We start from the raw sequence: 22,623 nt of genomic DNA on the forward strand, positions 1-22,623 counted from the left end.
TCAATGATACTGTAATCGTATTGTGTGGTGACGGATGGTAGCTTCATGTGTGGTGAACACAGCATTACACAGAAGCTGAATCACTGTTGTACACGTGAAGCTGATGTAGCATTGTTACATCAACTATACACAAAAACTCAAATTTTATTTATATATATGTACATATATATGTGTATATATATATATGAGTGCATTTTTATCTATTAGCATATCTGTTTCAGCTACTAGAAGTTGTTCTAGTTCATATTTCAGAAAAATGTCAGTAATAAGGAGCAACCAAGAAAGGTTTTCAGTGATCAATAGTAGTGAAACAAATTTTTAAATTTAATATTACTATTTTTGTATATGTTTTGAGATCAACCAAAAAATGTTGGAAAACTACTTCTGAGAGAAAGTCATCCACATCAATTACTTTCTTCCAGGAAGAAAGTAAAATGAAGTCTCTTAATAAAGCATTGTAATATAAAATTAACTTTGGGTCCTTTACAGAAAACCTGCTATTAACCCATAATAATATACATATATGAAGGGAAAGAACATCAATTTATTTCCATACGTAAAATATATAAAACTACAATTATGTAGCTAATTCTAATAAAATAACATACAAAATTTATACATATCTCACCCCCCCCACCCCCCATCTTGGCTGAAGAACTAGTGATTACACTGTATTTCCTTTCCTTTTGTTAAAGCACTCCATTCCAACTAATCTTTGGAAGTTATGGATGGTTTCTCATATGCCAGAAAGTTTGGTAAGCTTCAGTAAGGGTTTTTAAACTCATAAAATTAGAACATTTTAAGTTCCTTTGAATAGAGGTTCTCATCATACCAAAACCCTTGGAATTCCACTTTTGCCATTAATTAACAAGTTCAAGAAATTAAGACACATAAAATACATCACAATTAAGTCAGATCAGTAACAGTATATCTGTCCAACCTCTTATCCACGAGAATTCTCAATATTTGCGTACACTGACAGTACAAAGAAAATTTAGGCTCAGAATTACAGCTGTAAAAGACTATAAAACTTTCCTTGTGAGTATAAGAAACACCATTTCATTTATGCAGAAAAAAATAGCTGTCCCTCTAGGATGTTTCTGAGGACCTCATTAACTATAATATATCAACCCTTTCTGATCCCACCAGATTAGAGAAAGATTAAAGGCATCTAAAGCATCATAAATGTGTTTACCTCCATCTAGACTCCTGGAGACCCGTTTGCTAGAGGTACGCTCAAAGTGTGGCGCGGGCCTGTCAATGAGGGTGCTTGCCTGACGGGTCTGGGCTTGGGTGCGGCCGCTGTAGCGGAATTTGGACCCCAAGGTCAGGAACTTGGCCTTTGGTGGCTGCTCCGGAGACACAAGCCTGTAGGGAGAAACAAAGAACAGAAATAGGAGCCTTTATGAATTTTCTTTTTTTAAAAAAAACGTTGAAACTTTCTATTTTAATATCCCACTTTAGTAAGATTACTCAATTTAAAGAGCAAAAGGCTGCCTAAAGTTTCTAATGAAAAAGAACATTATTTATAAACCCTCCTACATACAGAGCTTTAGGCGAGTGATAAGATGACTAAATCCACAGCCATGAATTCATGAATAATAGGTTTCCCTCAACCTAAGCAAAAGAGCAACTGTTCTCAGCGTATATCAAATGCTATTTATTTGTATTAGCTTAAATCATTTATATAAACACATATGTCTGAATTCTTGCTCCTCGCTCTAAGTGCCAAGTGACAATCCATTACCATTAGTAATTCTCAATATTTATGTCTATTTCTCCTGGGAAAGAACTTCCAAATGCAGGACTCCACTGTGTCAAGTGACGCTTTCCCATGAGGAGACAGCACGCGGGAGACCGGTAGAGATGACTAACATCCTCCCTGCCAGCACAGCTCCACCGCTCACACCCAGGGCTCACGATAAATGAAGGCCAACTTTCTTGATGGCAAATACTTTCAGACTTATGCAAAACTATGCTTTTAGTAAATAAAGCCAATCTTGTCTGGCATACAACTGGAATTGTCTCACTTCCATTGTCTAATCACGAGTTGGCAAAACGTCTTAACAAAAAAAGATAATCTTGGAGCTCGTATAGCATTTATTAAACAAGACGGCTTTAGTTGCCAATTCCAGAATATGCACTTCATCAGAATGGTTCCTTTCATTCTCCAAGGAGTGATTTCCTATAGAGTTCGTTACCATTTCAAGTATTTTTAGTCCTTCAGCTCAGCTTTTTTTGTTCGTTTAGAAATCTTCTTCTGCTTAAAAGCAACAAAAACAGATTCTAGTGGAGGTAAAGCTACTGTGATAATAGAAGAGGCAATCCTCCATCAATTCTCAATGATATTAACCCGGAAAAACAATGTATTGGGATTAAACTGATGAAAGAAGAACCAATACTCTCTGGCCCTCTTGGTGGTAATCTATTCACTAAGGTAGCAGACGACTTTCTTGAAAACTTCCATTATCTGCAAAAGATTTTCAAAGGAGACACAGAAGATGCTGCTGAGAAAATCTACTCTTATGATGGCCAGTGCCTCAAACTGTACTTTGGGAAAAGCTATATATTCTTAAATTAGAATTCTGGAATACGGGCGCCTGGGTGGCTCAGTTGGTTAAGCGACTGCCTTTGGCTCAGGTCATGATCCTGGAGTCCCGGGATCGAGTCCCACATCGGGCTCCCTGCTCAGCAGGGAGTCTGCTTCTCCCTCTGGCCCTCCCCCCTCTCATGTGTTTGCTCTCTCTCATTCTCTCTCTCTCAAATAAATAAAATCTTTAAAAAAAAAAAAAAAAGAATTCTGGAATACTAGAAATTTAGGCCATAACAGAACTCTTATTTGTGCTCTGAATTATTTTTCTCAAACAGTTGAGGAAACTAAGGCACAGAAAGATTAACTTTCTCAGCATCCTGATGATAAATAAGAGAGGCATGGTGAGAAATGTGGTCATTTACCTTTCTCTCTCTCTCTCTCTCTCTCTCTCTCGTTAACTATGACAAGGTTTCCCTACCTAGCAACCAGTTAAAGAGGATCTAAGAATGCTCTGTAAGCAAGCAATAATCTACAGAAAAGAAAGAGTCACTGGCAGGCTCATCACTGCAATAATAAAGAAATATTCATTCTTGGGGCACTTGGGTGGCTCAGTCAAGTGTCCGACTCTTGATTTTAGCTCAGCTCGTAATTTCAGGGTTGTGAGGTCGAACCCCACATCAGGCTCTACGCTGAGTGTGCAGTCTGCTTAAGATTCTCTCTCCCTCTCCCCTTCCTAACCCTCTCTCTATCTCTCTTGCCTCCCTTCAAAAAAAAAAAAAAGTCAAGAAATACTCATTCTTGAAAAACAAGTTAGCTAAATCACATGTATCTTTATCATCTATTCATGAAGTATACTCTATAGTTAATGGAAAATCAACCAGAGGAAAAAAGAAGTATTTCTAAAGAATACCTCAAAGGGAAAATACGCATTGGTGACCCCAAAATAAACTACCCTATCCCCCAAAATTATTAAACTAAAGACAACAAGCATTGGCAAGGATGCAGAGAAATTGGGACTCTTGCACACCATTGGTGGGAATGCACAATGATGCAGAAGTTATGGAAAACAGTATGGAGGTTCCTCAAAACATTAAACACAGAATTACCACATGATCCAAAAAATCCCACTTCTGGATATTTATAAACAAAACAAAACAAAAAAACCCTGGGGGGGAAAAACCCTGAAATCGGGATCTTGAAGAGAAATTAGTAGCACTCCTATGTTCATTACAGCACTATTCGCAATAGTTAAGATGTGGAAACAACATAAACATTCACTGAGAGGAACGGATAAAGATGATGTGGTCTATGTGCAGGGCAGAGTGCTATTCGGCCTTACAAGAAAAAGAATTCTGCAATACTTGACAACATGGATGGACCTTGAGGACATCATGCTGAGTGGAACGAGCCAGACACAGAAAGGTAGTGCATGATTTCACTTATATGAGGAAGCTAGAACAGTCAAATTCATAGACTCAAGCACTGGAATGGTGTACCAAGGGCTGGCAGGAGAGGGAAATGGGGGGTTATAAGTCACCGGGCATAAAGCTTCAGTGAAGATGAGTAAGCTCTAGAGATCTACCGCATGACACGCGCCTACAGTCAACAATATGTCATACACATGACGTTTAAGAGGATAGATCTCATGTTTTCTGACCCAATAAAGTGTAATTATTCAAAAGCAAAAATAAGAGACGAGAAGTAAAGAGAAGAGTGAGGTTGGGGGTATCTGGCACCCATGTGTAGGGTCACCTCAGTTGACTGCATCTCTCAAAGGCCAGGTCCTCCTAGAATGATCAGCTTCACATGAGGATTTACTTACTGGTAGCTCTCATTTCCAGTTCTAATAACTGCTCCCCACCCCCAGCAGTGACAACACCCCTTTAGGCCTAGGGGTGTTACCAAATCCTATTCATGAAACCCTACTCAAATTAAAAAATAAAATTTAAACTAGAAACAGGATACCTGATTGTGGGAATTATGAAAAATCTTAAGGGACATATAGGTAAAGGGATAGATCTTTTTAAAGATTTAGCTTTCTTCTTCTTTTACAAAATTAATTGAATGCACAAAAAAAGAAAACTGAAACTTCAGTCTTCAGAAAACAATTTTAAACAAAATTAAGAAAACCTCCATTAGTGTTTTCTGACTTTCTGGTTATTAGTTTATCTTATATAACTTCACATGGATCTGTGCTAGGTCCCATATGTTATTATTATGTTATTATTGAGCAGGTGCTCAATAAATACAGGCTGGACCACTAGAGAGAATCCCATGGTCACCTTTTCCTAGAGGGCACTTGAATTTAAGTAGCCAGAAAATCCAAAGACATGTCTACCTATCCATTTTTCAGAATCCTCTTTCTCACTATTACATAGTCACAGCATTGAAGAACAGCTTTTGAAATCTCTTACGCCGGGATTTTAGAGAAGGGGAGTTGGGCTATAAGTTCTAGAACTTCTAATACACAGCGAGAACTACTGCTGAATTTTCAGTCTTAATTTAGTAAACAAAACAATCCCGCTGCTAGAAAAAGCCCTTTGTAAAATGAAGTTCTTGGTTTTATTTTTGCCCCCCCGTTATGAAAGTGGGCTCTCATTTATATAGACTGGGATATGTAACCAGTTCAATATCTAAGTCCAGGTGAGGAGAGTTCTATACAACCATATTTCTTTAGTCTAATTTGTTTTTAAGGTAACAAACGATTGGTTGCCATTTAAATACATATCAGATTATCCACTTTTGCATTTTGTAAAAGATATTTTAAAAATATAAACCCAAGAAATACAAGGCAAGTATTTTAAAGGCATATATCTATCTAACACAATGTAAGTTTAGGAAAGTCATTAACTAGAGGATTTTTATTTTATTTCAACTTGAGATAAAATACTTCCGTGTCCAAGTGGCACTGGTGTATACATACACAAAATATTAACTTACAGATTAATTTTCTGACAGCGAAGAAATCCTCAGTTAAGTTGCAACTAAACAGAAGCAAATACTAAAACAAAAATGGACTGAACACAGACATTTATTAGTTTTTTCTAAAAGAGTATGTTTGGCGGCTTAAGTCAATGGTAATGCAAATAAATTTCCTACAAAAATGTAGGCTAAGCAGCAAAATGTTTCAAGATCACTGAACAATTATTTCGTCTTGACATTACTTTTATTTACCAACCGAGACCCTACCATCATAAAAACAACATCAAAATCACTACAAGACCTCAATCATTTCTTTTGGGCATTTAAAAGCTGTAAATAAGGACCTAATCATTCTAGAGTTTTAATGGTTCTGAGCAAGATGATCTAAGGACCAGCACAAAAGAAATCAACTTTTACATATTTTACTGCTTAAGAAGCACAGTAAGGATTTATAATGGGAGGATTTTTATAAAATTAATATTAATGTTTTTACCTATGGAAAGTAAAGGAACGTTTTAAGAAAAACCCACATTTCAGTTACTAAAGTCAATCAGACATTTAACAATAAAGCTATGAAGCAGCAGATGAGACTAATTCACTTGGAATTACTCTGGATCTGCAATGCCAAGTTTAAATGACCGTTTAATGCCAACCTACGGGAACCTCGTGTGAATCTTGTTTATACGCTGCCGCCACCACCACCACCACCACCACCACCACCACCGAAGCACATCCGCTGTGAATACGGTCAGGGAGTATAGCACAGCGGGTATGCAGCAGGCCCTGTGAGCTGCAGGGCCTGGCTCTCAACTCCATCTCCACCCGTGACTGTCTATAAAGCCACGGGCACGTCTCTTAACCTCTCTGTTCGCAGTTTTTCCAAGTGTAAAGTGAAGATTACAATGATGTTGTAAAGATTAAAAGAACTGATCCATGTACAGCACTTAGAAGGGTGATAGGCCCTATCAAACACTCAAAGAAGAATAACAGCTTTATTATTATGTTCTTGTTCCACTAATATTAGTCTGGCTGAGTGGCTATCAATCAATAGAAAGATCTGTGTCTTTAATGGCTTCAATCTGAAAGCCATTTTAATTTTCTGAAGAAATCCTTTGCATCTTTTGTGATAAAAACAGAACAAAATCCAGATGTGACTCAAAGCACTCTGCAGATGAATTATGAATGCCCTGCTTTAGATACACTGCTTCCTACCATTTGTAAGAAAAGCTATACAAGGTTTAAAGATCTAAAAATCCTTTTGTTAACCATTATCTCAAAAGTCTGCAGAAGCAAACTGGTCTACTTTTAAACTGGAGTCGTGGCATGTCAGCAAAAATGGAGCAACCTAAGGCTTTGAAGGGCTAACAGACATTTCAGAAACACTTGCTGGAAGAATCCCAGAGGAAGGACCACACAGAGGTGACCAGTGTGGGCTTTGGAATCACAGAGCCAGGTCCCCAGCTCTGCGCAGGCGCCTGGACCCTGTGCCCTCTATGGGCATCCAGCTCTGAGCCACTTGCTCAGTGGGGGTGAGCAATAAATGAGACAGTGCAAGGTAAAGCAAGGGGTTATGTTTCTGACAACAATATACGCTCAACAAATGTAGCGCCTGTCATTTCTAAAATAATTATTGTTTCTATTATCATTACCTGACAGGAAAGCCTGCTATCTATCCTGCCTTGATCTGTGGCATTTAACTCATAAATGTTATCTACTAGCTTTATTTGAGGCAGGCTCACGTTGTCTTGAGAAATGTGTCATGGCTTCCAAGAGAAATTACAAACTTTTCACAGATTTATATGCTCAGTGTAACTATGTCAGATGGATTCAAGTATATTTTAGGAGTTACATTTCCCTAAAATGAGTATATTAGAGCAGTCCTGAAAACAGATTATGTGTCAGTTTAACTTGAGTCACCTGTATCAGCTAATAATTCACCTTAAAAATAGCATACTGAGGTACCAGACTAAGAATAATGATGATACTGATGGTGATGAGAAACATTATTATATACCAGAAATAGTGATACATTTGTTTTGTGTGTTTTCTCACTTACTTTTCAAAGCAACCCTATAAGTAGGTATTATTTTTACCATCGCACGGATGACGAAAGTGAGACTCAGAAAGGTAATTTACCCACAGTCACACACCCAGTGTGTGGTGGGACAGGAGTAGCAAGCAAGAGTCCAAAGCAAAAAGCTTCAAGATGGAGGATCCAGACACTTAGCTATATAGGCCACAGTATTATGAACTGAAGAAATAGGGAAAATGACCAGGTAAGAAGAGTAATGTAGAAATATGCCCTTGAAGACGAGGATAAGAGGAGATGGGACCCAAGCTGAATATAGCTAGAGGGTCTAAGGCGATCTTCTGGTTTTCTTATTTGTCTATTTTGATTTTTACAGGAGTAAGACATGGACATGTTTATTGGCCAAAGAAGGCAAAGGCACTCACTGGAGAGTACATAATATACAAAGCATGATCCTATGTGAGGCATAAAATGAAGGATCAAAACTCCATAGGGAATGACTGTATTTTCCTTGAGACAGGATAGAGGGAAAGAATGAACAGAAAGAGGAGGAAATGCTACATAATTACGGGCAAAAGAAGGAAAACAGAGGGTATGTGAAACCAAGAATGCTCATGACCACAGCTTTTAGAATCCGCGACCCACGCAAAAGGGGCATCTGAGGAGAGAGGCCAGGTTCCTAGGGGCTCAGGAAGATCATGAGTATTGTAATGGGAAAGGTAGTAAAAGGTCTGACTGCCTGGTAGCTCTGAGGATCCAGCCGATATGGGAAATAACATATCTGTAACAGCACTAATCCAGAGTTGTGCGATTTGCTCTTACAAGGAATGAGTGTGTATACCAGGAGAGCTGTTGCTGAAGGCAGCGTCTGCAAGCACAGACGCAGAAGTGGTGAGGTCGAGACACGGGACTGACCCAGGACCAGCAGCCTGGCAGGCTGATGTGCACAAAGGGCACATGGTTGGATCATCCTGACAGGGCAGCAAAGGACAGACCCCCAGGGTTTGGGCTGGTTGGGCAAAGAAGTTAAACAGGAGGGAACTGGTAAGAACAACGAAATGAAGTGATGAATGATGGTGGCAAGAGGAATGACAGCCAGGTTTGAAGAGCGTGGTGACAGTAGGAAAGGTAGCTGTAGTCTGGAGTTTGGGACCACTGTAGACACAGATCGGCTCTGAGTGAGGACAAGGCACGGCCAAGGAGATCTGGCAGGGAGGAGAGCAAAAACCGTAAAGTAGGGCGTGGCTGCATCTGTCCTCTCCACGACCACCTGTTAATCTGCACAGGTAACCAATAGCTGTTCTAATGAATTTTAAGCCGTTGCATTAAAATTACCTGTAGAGGGCGCCTGGGTGGCTCAGTTGGTTAAGCCTTCGGCTCAGGTCATGATCCCGGAGTCCCGGGATCGAGTCCCACATCGGGCTCCCGGCTCAGCGGGGAGCCTGCTTCTCCCTCTGACCCTCTCCGCTCTCATGCTGTTTCTCTGTCTCTCTCTCTTTCTCTCAAATAAATAAATAAATAAAATCTTAAAAAAAAAAAATTACCTGTAGAAAGTATGATGTTCCACGCACACTTTCCATAGCCTTTTTGCTGCCCGATGGTTTAGCAGTTTGAATCCAATGGTGCTCTCAAACTGTTCGAGCTGGAATAAATCAATAAACTAAATCAGCATATTTCCTTAGAAGTTGATTAGAAGCTACTGAAAAACTTGGATTCAGATGTTTCTGTAAGAAGTTAATTCTTCTCAAAAAAGGGAGACATTCGTATACCCAGTGTAATTACACAAAATGAATTTTTCGTAGACTGCAATACTAGTTTCTATGAAAAGCAAGTACAACTACGGACTCTAACCCATGTCCACTACAACTCATTCTACCACCCTCCTATTGATCTCTATCACTTAGCTGTTTCGACAACAACAAAATAACGGCCCCCCCAACTATGTGGCAGGCACTTACTACCTTTCCTTTTTGCTGAAGGGTATGGGTGGCTCTTATTTATTTATTTATTTATTTTTTAGCAACATGGAATTTCATGCAGGTTTATCATTAAGAACTCTGACCTTTTTTGCCAGGAAAGAATACAGAATAGTTCATTTTATTAAAATTCAATGGGAAAAATTCAGCGCACGGCCATAAAGAAGAACACTGGCCAAAGCTGTTCAGATATGCCCAGGTGCACGTGACATTGCTTACCTCTGCTGGCCTAACTTTAATGTAGAAGTTACTGCGCTTATAGGAAATTTTCAAGATTTTCGGCCAAGCGAAACGATTGATTCTCAGTCTGTCTTTGTAAATGAGGAGCCCGTTAGCGCACACACCCAGCTTGATGTCCACGCCTTCCGAGTCCTGCCAAGCATAAGCCATTTGACCATGGTTAGAGCTGTCAAAGTTACATAAGTCAGGAAGCTCATTATCCCGCCCTCTCCTTAAACCATGACCAGGAACACCAACTTTACAGATTGGTATTTAAATCTCAGTGACAGTACACAAGTGGACACAGAACACCTTAAATCTATTATCTTCCGGGATCAAATCTGATTTGTCAAAGAGGTGTAGCCACCTGTCCACAGGATACAATATTCTCCAAAAGGCGTAACTTTTATGTTCCCAAGCCTGCCCGCAAGAGCTGATGGGAAAGAAGGGAAACAGAGCTCAATGTAGACATTCTGAAGAGATGGGGTTTTCCTGGAGGCTATTCCAGCCCTTGGGGACAGTCTGTCAGCCCACCCTCAGGTGCGGTCAGCCATTTTACTTCAGGCAAATTTATTTCAGATGGACCATGCTAGCTAAGAGCTGTTAAATTTATGTCTCTATTCGGCAAAACACCAATCCCTCACAGAAAAGTTCTCTTGGAGGCCGACTGCTGAAATCTCTGAATTCTTCCGAGCCACTCCTCAATAACTCAGAGGGCTGACCTCCAGTCTGCATTATAGCATTGCTTTGGCTGGCATATTTCAATGGACTGCAGACTAATCTTGAATTTATTCAAATGGTTTTCGCTCCCAGCATTTTAACTTGGAATAGATGACAATCGAGAATAATCACAAGCCTGAACGATTTTTAAAAATCAAATAAATTTACAGATCAAAGTGAAATAGTCTCTCCTCACATTGCAAGTAATATTGAGGACACAATAGCACGACACTCAAAATACACAGGTCGTTGTCTAACTTTTAAGGAAAGAACTGGATCTCATTCAAGATACGTAAAATTGAAGATTATTATTCAGAGAGATCCACATTTTCAGAAATCATTTCCAACATGGCAGAAATTCCTTTTTTTTTCAATTCTTATGTTAATCCCCATACATTACATCATTAGTTTTAGATGTAGTGTTCTGTGATTCATTGTTTGTGTATAACACCCAGTGCTCCGTGCAGAATGTGCCTCTTTAATACCCATCACCAGGCTAACCCATCCTCCCACCCCCCTCCCCTCTAGAACCCTGTTTGTTTTTCAGAGTCCATCGTCTCTCACGGTTCTCCTCCCCGTCTGATTTCCCCCCCTTCATTCTTCCCCTCCTGCTATCTTCTTCTTTTTTTTTCTTTCTTTTTTTTATTCTTATGTTAATCCCCATACATTACATCATTAGTTTTAGATGAAGTGTTCCATGATTCATTGTTTGTGCATAACACCCAGTGCTCCATGCAGAATGTGCCCTCCTCAATACCCACCAACAGGCTAACCCATCCTCCCAACCCCCTCCCCTCTAGAACCCTCAGTTTGTTTTTCAGAGTCCATCGTCTCCCATGGTTCGTCTACCCCTCCGATTTCCCCCGCTTCATTCTTCCCCTCCCGCTACCACCTTCTTCTTTTTTTTTTCTTAACATATATTGCATTATTTGTTTCAGAGGTACAGATCTGAGATTCAACAGTCTTGCACAATTCACAGCGCTTACCAGAGCACATACCCTCCCCAATGTCTATCATCCAGTCACCCCATCCCTTCCACCCCACCCTACACTCCAGCCATGGCAGAAATTCTTACTGAGCCTGCTGAAACAAACACCACATTTAACCTAAGTCTCAAATTCAGTGGAAGTGTAGCATTTCAACAGCCTTGTTACTGAATCATCTAATACAAATCAGATTACTCTTTTAAAAATAAAAGGACAGTACTAAGTAACGCATGCCAATTGCTTTCGCTGCTGCCATACCTGAATAATTCATATTTACACATAAAATTACATTGGACAATCCAAGCAGGTTTAAAAATCTCATCTATAAGGTGCTTTATTCACCCATATCTGGCAGCCCCAATTCTCTCTAGGAACAGAGAAAAAAAGCTGGGATGGATCAGGCACAGGTGCCCAAGCAAGTTGGCACCAGTCACAAATGATGCGTTTGCCAAAAACATCACTGGCCATGGCCACAGGGAGGAGGCCGGAAGACTGCCCAAGACAGCATGTTCTCACCACAAGTAAGGAGGCAACACTGACTTGAAACATTGAACAAAGTCATCTCTAGTCTGAAGCAATCTTCAGACAGGACACTGAAGCTATTTTATCAGACTTAGGAATAAACACAATCTGGAACCAAGTAAATCGGTTCATTTTCCGTTGTTCCATGTACTGCTTCAGAATTATCAGTATTTGTGTGAATACGAATTACAGATGAAGAGTAACAAGCGAAAGGGAAAAAAGCATGCCTTTGTCCTCCATATTTGACTTCTGCCAATCACTCCACAACCAAGTCAGAAAAATAAACTAATAAAAAAGGAACACCTCAGGGAGCTGCCACCTATGCATATCAGCAGGATCCCAGGCCCTCTGACCTTGGAATGGGCTCAGCCCATGGAAAGTTCTCATAGATGGGAGAGAGGAGAGAGAGAAGGGAGGTCAGGGATGTGTCCCTGTGAGAATTGCAGCTCCTCTGAAGACCGTCCTCCCCACACACAGATCTCTCCTTCTGGGTTCTGGCAACCACTCTCCACCCTCACCCCTTCGGAGGAATTGGGAGGGCTGCTGGTATGAGCCCAGAGGTGTCCCAGGCTCATGGTTTCCCTGTACCTGTGTGTCAAGAGTCTTTCCATTCAACACTCTTCGGCCTGTCCTAATGGGAATGTGCTATTAAGAACTTCTAATAAAAATAATTTTTTTACTTAAATATAATCAAGACAATGAAAGATGTATGAAGGCACAAACTTCAAACTCCACCCAAAGTTCTTTTAAATTGCTACAGACTTTCTTCTCAACAAGCTACAAGTATCTTCCTCATCAAATATTATGAGTCTATCAGATGACAAACAGAATGAATAAATGTTACTCTGAACTTGTTAAAAAAGCAATCTGTCCTAACCCCACAGCAAGAATGGAAATTATACTGAAATAGAGCCCACAACTTTTTTTTTTTGCTTTTCTAAGGTACACCTTAAAAAACAAGAATCGTGAAACCTTGCCAAGTATTGCCATCTAAGAATTGGTTTTTAACTAGTGATCAACAAATTAAAAAATTTACATGTGGCCAGAGTAATGGGGTTTAAGAAGAGGAGAGACCCATGGGCTTTTTGGTCCCAAACCTGTTCTCTCCTGCCTCCCCTGTCTGGGTCTCTTGGCTGACCCCGCCTGTCTCCATCACAGAGAGAAAGGAGCTGGAAGACACACAAGTGGTAGGAAGCCCCATTTCACCTCCTACAATTTATCAGAAGGTATCAGGCAAATATGGGAATGCTTAACAATATGCGGCTTAAGCAAGTCGTTCTCTGCACTCTGTCTTACGCAGTTGTAAAATAAAAAAAACACTCAAATCTCAAATGAGGTGGTGTAAGTGGAAGGACTTTGAAGAATTAAAGGCATCTAGCACCTAGCAGTTAAAAATGATGATGCCAGAGACTATTTACTGACATGGAAAAATCTTTTAACAGAGCAAGCAAAAAACAATCAACCAAGAAAAAACAAACCCCTCACAAAATGATACCTGTAGTATGATCCTACTGAAAAAATGCCTCAGAGTTCAAGTGCTCAGAGATGGTTTTTGTTTTTTTTTTTAAAGAAAACAAGAAAATGTTTCAAAATAGCAATAGTGTTTATTTCTGCATAAAGACATTTCAGTGTTTTTTTTTTTTTTTCCCTTGCTTGCTTCTATTTTCTGTAATGTACACCTATTTACTTTTATAACCAGGAAAAACAGTTAAAGAATAAAGGAAGCCACTGGAGAAAAAAAGTGCTTTGCAAACATGAAGTACTATCAACACAAGAGCAGGAATGATTAATCTGAGGCCTAGGGAGGGAAGAGATCTTTGGGTGGGAGGCTTTCTAAGAGATTTCTCCAATCACACAGTCAGAGATTCCTAGGCTACATGTAGGGATTGGCAGGCTCTTTTAAAGCACATTTTTCAAAACCAAATTCATCTTTCACCTTACCTCCTGCTTTCCTCCTGGGCTCTCCGAGCTCTGTGATCATCCAGACTAGGGTCATGAAGCACGTGATGCTTATTAGTGGCATCCTCCCTACTCAATCCCTTTCTCCTACCACCTAGCCCATCATTCCATCCTCCTCCCACCTCTCAAATTAGGCTGCAGGTGCTGCACCCCCTGGAGCCTGGGCCAGTCTCCTCCATCTTACAAGAAGTACTAAAACAGACCTGCGGAGAAGAGCCCGACCCTCAGGCTCATTCACAAGCCCAAGTTTTTTTCAAAAATGGTTACATCCATACTGCTTTTGCCCTTTCATTGTTGCTAGGAACTGCTCTTTTCTCCCACGACTGAGGTAGGAGAGGGGGCTGGGAGAGAGGCAGCACTTGACACAGCAAAAGCTGGGATGCAGAATAAGCCAGGACAAGGGGTAAAGATGGCTGACAAGGGGAGTCTTACGATAAGTACGTATGAAAGGGTATTAATTGAAAAGACTGAGAAAAGAAGTAGGGCGAGAATCAATGGTCCTTCCCACAAGCATAAGCCCCACCGTTAGTCACAGAATATTACAGACACCCTTGGGTGAGGGCGAATAGCCTTTTCCTAAAAGTGAGCTAGGCCACTCTGAAACTGGAGTCCTCTCAGAACTTCTGTCAACAGTTGGGAAAAGATGCCACTTCCCAGGACACGGACAGTACCTTGGCATGATGTAGGTCAACACCATACATGGAGAGCCTCTTTGCATTTTCTAAGAACTGAGAATCAGCTTGTGCTGGAGATAAACCCCTGAGAATCAAAAGAAACAATATTATCTTATTGGCAGGTGCAAGGCAAAGGTGGCCAAAATGGGAAAGGAGCTTATGAGCTCAGAGCATCCAGGCTGGAGACGGTAACCCGCAAAATCTGCAGACAAGCAGGAAATGGGTGAGAAGGCTTACCTCTGAACCTCAGGCATTTTTCCTCATAAGATAAAAAGGGTAAGGGTAGAGATTTAGATTATCTTAGAAAATTATTTTCAGGTTTCTCTCCACTGGGGAAATGGGTGTAACATAAATTACCTGAGAGTAAAAAAGTGATCTCATCTTTCTGAAAAAGGCAAATTCTTGCTTCCTACTCCTTCATTTTATTTCACCAGGACTGATAATAATACAGACCACAAGTACTTGTATTTGATTTTACACCTACGGTAGTTAACACAGATCACATCCTGCCCATATTAAAATTATTTCCATCCCCCTCTCTAGTCACAACTCCACAAATTTTCGGCTCCCACAGAGCAGGACTCCATATTCACCGTGGCATTTCAGGACCTGCTATTTCAAATTCGAATTATACAGTAAATACCTATTGAGTAGAATTGGAATAAAATTAATAATATAAGAAATACTGCCTTTTTTTTTTTTTACAGAAAAGTCAATGAATGAGGTCTGTTTAAAAATTTCTAATCTCTGAAAGTTCCTTTCCAAACATTTTTGTCAAATTTTTACATAATTTCAACCCTGCAATATGGGACAAACTATGATTTTGTAGTGAGAGTTTTTTAAACTTGTGCTAAAAAACACATTTATTTTCACAAAGATATAAAAGTTCTTGAAATGTAATATGGTATATTTACTATGGTATTAAGTAAGTAAAGCCTAGCTGCTAAAGCAAAGCTCATCTTTTGTGGATAGAGAAAACCCCTGTGTATTTTAGTTACTGCTCCCAGGTCCATCACCACCCACATTTCTGATCCAAACCCTGAAGCCTCACTCTCTCTCCAGCTTTAGCAAATAGGATAATAAAAACAAAAGGCAGAATACATAGTAAATGCCAAACAAGGACGTGGGTGTGTCTGCTACACACACACACGTGTGTGTGTGTGTGTGTGTGTTAGGGGACAGGTTTGGGAGGAGGCGGAAGGAGATGTCCTAGGGAGAAGTAACTTCTTCCAATAAATGAAAACACTGGGGATCATGGGATCATGAGCACTGTTCTTCATAAGAGAATGATGAACACAATGAAAGGCTATCGCAAGGGCTACAGGTTGTTTGGATTAGTACTAAGTGAGGTTCCAGAAGGAAAAGCTGGATAATCCCATAAACTATGCTCAAAGGTCTCTCAAGCGTTAGAAGGGAAGCTGGTTAAATCTCCCATGGCTGTTCTCTCTCCGGGAAGCGAGTCACCACACCTGTGGGTTTTATGCAGCTCTGCCACCTTCTCTTCCAGCTCCTTGGTCTGTGTGGGGGCAAACTGGAAGTCACTGAGGTCACTATTGCCATGTTCTTCTAGATCATAGTCCCCAAGCTCAGCCTGCAGAGTATAAGATCCCAGGAGGGCGTGCGTCACAAAAGAGCAAGGCAGGCGGCCAGAGGCAATGTCCTGCCGGAGCTGAAGGCACAAGAAGTATCTGTGAGGAGCAAGGGGGAGCAAGGGGGAGAAGAACATCAGTTAGGACTGTAGCACTAGTAATCCTTGAGTTTTCAGATTCCTTTGAAAACAAACACGATATAGGCAACTCTTTACATCCATAGCAAAAACGGTCTTCTCTAATAAGAAGTCCACCCAGCTCCTGGGGCTCCTAACCTGTGGCTTATTTACAGAAAGTGAGTCTAATGGGCTCCATAACAGAAGGGGAAATCTGAACTGCTATTCTGGTCACAGCGTATTATTATAATAGAGAGTTTTGTGACTGAAAGTAAAAAATTCTAATCACTTAGACTGTTCTCCTTTGATTTAAAACTGTAATCAAAATTTGCATGTCCCTCAAAAGTTGTAAAGACTAAGGAAATTTTACCAACACCTGCAGTTCTTATGCATTTGCCCAAAGAGCTAAGGTCACCCACCCTTGATCCTTCCTAACCTTTCAATACTAATCTCTTTTCCTGGAAAAGAAAACTGAACAATTATAAGTCAGTCTTTACTATAAAGCCCTTACTTGCCCGTTCACTCCAGCTAAAGCGGCAACTAGTTCAGTTTAGAATAGAAAAAGCATGAGCTTCAGGGCCAGGCACAGCTGATGCTGCGCGACCTTGAGTGAGTTCATTCACTTGCCTGAGGCTAATTCCCCACCTGTAAAATGAGAATTCTACCCCCCTTTGAAGGTGAGGATAAAAATTAGATAATATAAATAAGACACACTGCATGTTACCTAGGAATCAATACCTAATAGCCATAATAATAATAATCTTTATAATAATGTTGTTATTTAATGTTCCAAGTGGTTTTACCACGCAGTTAGTTATAAAACATTCCGTTTTCCACTAAATGACACACAGAACCATGTTATTTATATTCTATGAGGATTGGGGGGGGGCAGTACCAACTCCTTTGCTGACATTTTAACCTGAGTTCTACTCTCGAATTTAACAACTTGCTAATAAGATTACCATCGACCCCTCCAAACTAAATGGCCCCACGTTCTTGAAGGCCTTTTACAGAGTGTCATCCCTATGAGCAGTTGGCCACCTTCTTTCGTTGCCCAGCTGGCATCCACGGCCCGGTCCCACTCCTGCACTCCGTCCCACATGTTCCAGCCGGAGTGCTGTCGCTGGGCCAGCCCCGTGGCTGAGGGGTCGGACAGCACAACCCCCGGCACATGCTGTCAGCTCTTCCCAGTCCAGTTATACCTAGATTACCACCAAGCCCGCTGTCAGGCGGGACAGAGACCCGGTGTATCGTAGGCCTAGTGCCACAGTCAGCAAAGTACTTGCCACGCTGTCAAGTGCTCAACAGTCTTCTGAGGGAATGGAAGTCCCCTCACTGTCGCTACAGTCTGAGGATTTTTATGCACTGCATGCAGGAGCTCTCTTTCTAAGGAGGATTACAGTCCCTTGATCCCTGAAACACCACAAGCACAACTGCATTAACTCTAGAAAACTCAATTTTAAACTGGGCTTCCAGGGTATCCTTCGATTCTCGAAGTCTAATCAAGAACAGTGCTAGTTCTCCATATTTTATGGCACTTTGAAGACCTCAGCACAAAGATTCCATCTATTTCTATTTCCATCTATTTCTTGCTCCTTTTTAGATAATAGTCTCGACTTTTCACATTGGTCCTTTCCTGTTTTCAAAGATGAAGTCGAAGGCCCCAAAACTCACAGCTTCTTCTTCTTCACAGAGCAGGACCCGGTATCCTTCAAACATTATTCTGAACAGTGTTCCTAGACTCTTCAAAAGCCACCTCAGCTTCCAAATTTTCACTCAAGTCATGGGAAAGATTTCAGTCATGACATTTAGGCTACCGGGCAGGGGGCTGGTCTCAGGCTGCCTGCCAAGGCTTTTGGTTAGTAGCTCACCAAACTATCGCATTTCTCTCACCACACACAGTGAGACTGTTCAAGCCCCATTTCAAAGAAAATCCAAAGCATTTACTGATGCTGTAAATTGCAATCACCAGAGGATTACCATCCCCCAAACAAATTACTGCAAGAAGTACATGTACAGAGAGGGTGCTGGGTCACAAAGCCCCAACTGCAGTGCTCAGCGGCATTCCTGTGGTGAGGCTCTGGATCCAGAGCACATCCCTCTGTTAAGTTTTATGCTCCCAAGCAGCTCACTATGCAGTTACGAAAGCTATGGTTTATTGTTTACTAGCTGAAGCTAATTCGATCACAACTTTCTTAGTATCAGAAAACCCCTATCTAGCAACAAGTAGCAATGCGGGGGAGGGAGGCTTGTCATTTATCCAGTCTTGGAAAGGAATCTCCGTTATTCCTCTTTCACGTGGGTATCATGCACTCTTAAGCACTGACAGGACCTGATGTCTGACAACAAAACTGAACTAGCAGAAAGCATCAGGGGCACAGGAACCACAGGAATCAAAAGCAAGACGCTGTGGTTTTCTAAAAGTGTATTCTGAACACAGTTTTCCTTGGCCATGTAATCTATGCACCTATTCTTACCAAAGCTAATAAGTCCTATCGCTGGTAACCAAGCTGAATAGGGCTAAGATGTCAAGGCTCTTGTGGATTAAAATGTTCCGTGGTTACTATTTACTCAGTCCCTCTCAGAATCAGTAAATGCTCTCTTGCTCCTCAACTGAATCTTTTATTTGCAACTTAAGCATCTGTTTGTATAGCCCAGACAATCTCAAAGAAGATGGAAATGAAATAGCTACTAAGAAAGCCTACCTTATTAGTTTTCTTTCCCCTTTGAGGTAGGGGACCCCCCAAAATTGGCTTTTTAAAATAATTTCCTTTTTGTACCCTTCTATCACTTTTGTGATTTGATCTGAGACTAGTACACAGGTACACAAGGGTTATATAATAAAAACCATCTTAGTATTGACCTGAAATATTAAATATCAATGATTTTTAAAAGTCTAACAAGAAACAAAGTTGCCAGCGATATAATTTTTTTAATGTTCCATTACTCAACTATAAATAGAGAAATTAAAGGAAAGTGAATAAAAATTTTAAAACTGGCAACATTTCCAAGTATTTCCGAGTACACTCATTTCCAAGGAAACTTCTAGAACTCAACTTATGAAAAAATATCTTGGTTTTAATCCTGAAATTACCATTCTTCTCCCAGGGCACAGAAATATATAAGAGCTGTATTTTAAAATATAACTTACCTGGTGAGATCTTCAGTCAATTGAGAAGGATCAGGAGGATAAAACTTCACATTAAAGGTGAACAGCCAAGGAAGATCTGTAATTATTAAATATGGGTATTTATCCAACCAACAGAATGACCACTTATTTTGATAAAAATTAAAGGTTAATGTTCAAACAGTACACACTAGTCCCACTGTAAATCAGTTTGGAGAATTTCATTTTTTAGTTTTAAGAAAACTATTTACAAAAACAATGAAAAATAAAAATTACATAAATGACCCAACTATTAGAGAACAGATTCACTTTTGTTTTTAAAAGATTTATTTATTTGAGAGAGAGAGAGAGAGCACACATGTAAGTGGGGAGGGAGTGAGAGAGAGAAAGACTCCAGGAGACTCCTCACTGAGTGCGGAGCCCGATGTGGGGCTCGATCTCAAGACCCTGAGATCGTGACCTGAGCTGAAATCAAGAGTAGGACGCTTAACAGACTGCCCCACCCAGGTACCCCAGATTCACTTTTTTATAAACATTTACTAATACTTCAAATGTTTTGTATGGTGATATAGTATGCAAAAATTTTACTATAACCTCCATGTAATCGTTTTAAGATTTGTTTTAACCACATTATCTCTAAATGCCAAATATTTCCTACTGTTTTTTTTAAAAAAAAAAAGTATTTTAAGATTTGTACATTGTTGGGAGAAGGGAGGCAATAATTGATCGCTATAGCCATTCAAGAAATGATTAATGGGCTATCTGAAGAAAGTGTTAAAAGAAATCCCAAAGAAGGGAAAGAATAGTAAAACACCACAAAACTTTAAGACAACAGAATTATTCCCAGGTTTTTATGGAGTGGGTGTAAGGATACTCATCATATGTAACATATGCTTGGCCGTACTGTGCCACAAAGAATGAATATAGCAAACAACCATGTCAGAAATGAATTATAAAAAGTACAACATCGCTACCTGTACACTAACATTTAATTAGTGTTTGATATGTCATGCTTTGGATGGCTTTAAAAATAAGAAAGAAAAACACAACTCTGGGCAGACGGCAGGTATTGTTTTCTTAAAGGAATCCAAATAATTCCACTGGCCAGAACTTAGGGTTGTGCTCAAAGTTTATAGTATTTCCAAATATCAACAAAAGTGTGTGCATGTTATTTCATTCTATCCATATCTGAAAGCCTCGTGGGTGCTTTACTTTGTGGACTTGGAAGAAAATTTTACTGAATCCCAGTCTCTTTTCCAACGTGTCATTTTGTTCTTTGTTCACCATCAGTACATTACACTTTTCTCACTCAAAAGTCAACAAATACTCGTTGAATGGCTACTGGGAACACACACGCACTTGTATTGCATTTAGGTTCGGTACATCACTATTCCACTAATAAAGCCAATCCTGCATTTCCGTCCTGCGTCACACATTTAAAATACCATAACGGGATACGGGACTTTCCTGAAGAGCGAGACTTCCCGGTCCTATAGCACATGCTGGGTGGGAATATGAGCTCTTCAAGGTGACTGCTAACCCATAATGAAGCAAAGTCAACACAAGATTATCAGTTCTTAATGGATCCTTATTTTCTGTTTTCCAGGTATTACCATAAGCAAATGCTTGCCTGGATAGGAATGCAGGGATAAGTTTCTAATAGAACACTTATATTTTAGCACTAATAATGCTAAACTGTAAATTAAATATTACCACAAAATTTCCTAGCGATATATGAATAGTCCATCTAGCTATGGACCATTTATATAGTAATCCCATGCAGGTCTTATTCTCGTCCATCGGAGGAAGCTTTTCAGGCAAATTTTAAACAGGAACTAAGAGGCTGTCAGTTTTCAAAAGTAACTGAAAAAAGATTAACGTTTACCTTTGCTAATTGCCTATTAACTGAAAAGTAACAAAGTATAGCAGTAGCTTGGTGAAGATAAAACTAGCAGTTCTTTGGTCCATTTTAACACGAACAGAAAGGAAGAGGTGAAGGCAATAGCTAAAACTTTGTCCTCAGCCAATTTCCCATCAGGACAGCACAGGATTCCATTTAGAGAACTAGCTCCAATTGTCCAAAAAGCCAAATCCTAATTGTTACTGTTGTTCCTCTTGCCAAACCACAAGGGCAAAAGTCTTGAAATAACTCTAAAAAAAACTTCACAAATAATCAAAACACAAGACTGTGATTCATAATCAGCAAGAGTCTTGCCTTCCAAAAATTAGGAATCTCCATGGTTCTCAAATGAGTGACAAACAAACACAATCAAACACCAAAACAAGACCATAGGAAACAAGTCAATGGAACATCGATCACGTTTCAGAGGTTATCCTGTTCTCTCTACGGTGTGAGTCACTTGGCAGGTCTGGTTTCAGGTAAAGTGAAAGAACCAAGCATCCGTACCTTTTTGAATTCACGTACTCTGCAGAGCATAGAACAACTGTACAAAAGACAAAGGAAACATTCCAAGGCTCTCCTGTACAGTTTCTTCCATAATGTCAGCATAATGCTTGCGTGTCTAATTACTCCTTTTCTTTTTTTCCCCCTTTTCCATTATGAACCAAACATAAATGGATGAAACACCAAGATAATAAATGCAGGGGGGAAGAGGGGGGCTGCTGGAAAGAAGGGGTAATAATAGTCAGGGTGGCCAACCATCCCAGTCTGCTTGGGATTGTTGGAGTTTCAGCACTAAAAGTCCTACATCCTGAGAAATCCCTGTCCTGGGCTAATCAGGAAGGTCATTCTATTCAAAGATATTTTCTTAAAAAAGGAAAAGAAAGAGGAGTCTACAAGAAGAAATGGGAAAATAAGGTATATGCTCAGAATTTTAAAAGGGAGCAGAGAATGATAGGAAAACTACCACAAAGATGAATGACTTCAGGGAGAAAGAAAAGGAAATGAAGAAAACAACCGTAGAGAACCTAACACAAGACATAAGGGAGATAGTAAGTGACAGAAGGGAAGCGTACAGATTCGTTCCAGCACATTGACGTCAGGAATAATAAAGAAGTAGGGGATGAAACCAACCGTACAAAGGGCGTTGCGCAGGCCGGCGCTCAGGGAAATGGTTTCTCCCTGGACAGCTCTGGAAGGGAGTCCAGAAAGGCTGGTGACAACTGTGTTCTCCTGTGTAAAAATTTCAGCTCTTCATGGCTCTCTCCCTTTTCTGCTTTGGTCATTCACCCACCCTAGAGTAACTTAAGTATCCAGAAACCTAGCAGAGAGTTTTCTGCGGCGATGACAG

At 40.2% G+C, this 22,623-nt stretch overlaps 1 protein-coding gene across 10 annotated transcripts in view; it reads right to left on the reverse strand.

The window, feature by feature from the left end:
- The window catches only part of EPB41L2 (erythrocyte membrane protein band 4.1 like 2), a 210,669-nt gene that overhangs the window by 45,121 nt on the left and 142,925 nt on the right, over positions 1–22,623 (reverse strand). For all 10 annotated transcript variants that reach the window (XM_034990645.1, XM_034990644.1, XM_034990643.1 and 7 more), the window contains exons 6-11: positions 19,397–19,472; positions 16,010–16,228; positions 14,538–14,625; positions 9,680–9,832; positions 9,029–9,126; positions 1,196–1,368 (exon numbers count right to left, since the gene is read on the reverse strand). In XM_034990645.1, coding sequence (XP_034846536.1) covers positions 1,196–1,368; positions 9,029–9,126; positions 9,680–9,832; positions 14,538–14,625; positions 16,010–16,228; positions 19,397–19,472 — 807 coding nt within the window. The remainder of the gene's footprint in view (positions 1–1,195; positions 1,369–9,028; positions 9,127–9,679; positions 9,833–14,537; positions 14,626–16,009; positions 16,229–19,396; positions 19,473–22,623) is intronic.

Source organism: Mirounga leonina, unplaced genomic scaffold, assembly GCF_011800145.1.
Source record: "Mirounga leonina isolate KUSES-001 unplaced genomic scaffold, KU_Mleo_1.0 Mir_53, whole genome shotgun sequence".
Lineage (NCBI taxonomy): Eukaryota > Metazoa > Chordata > Mammalia > Carnivora > Phocidae > Mirounga > Mirounga leonina.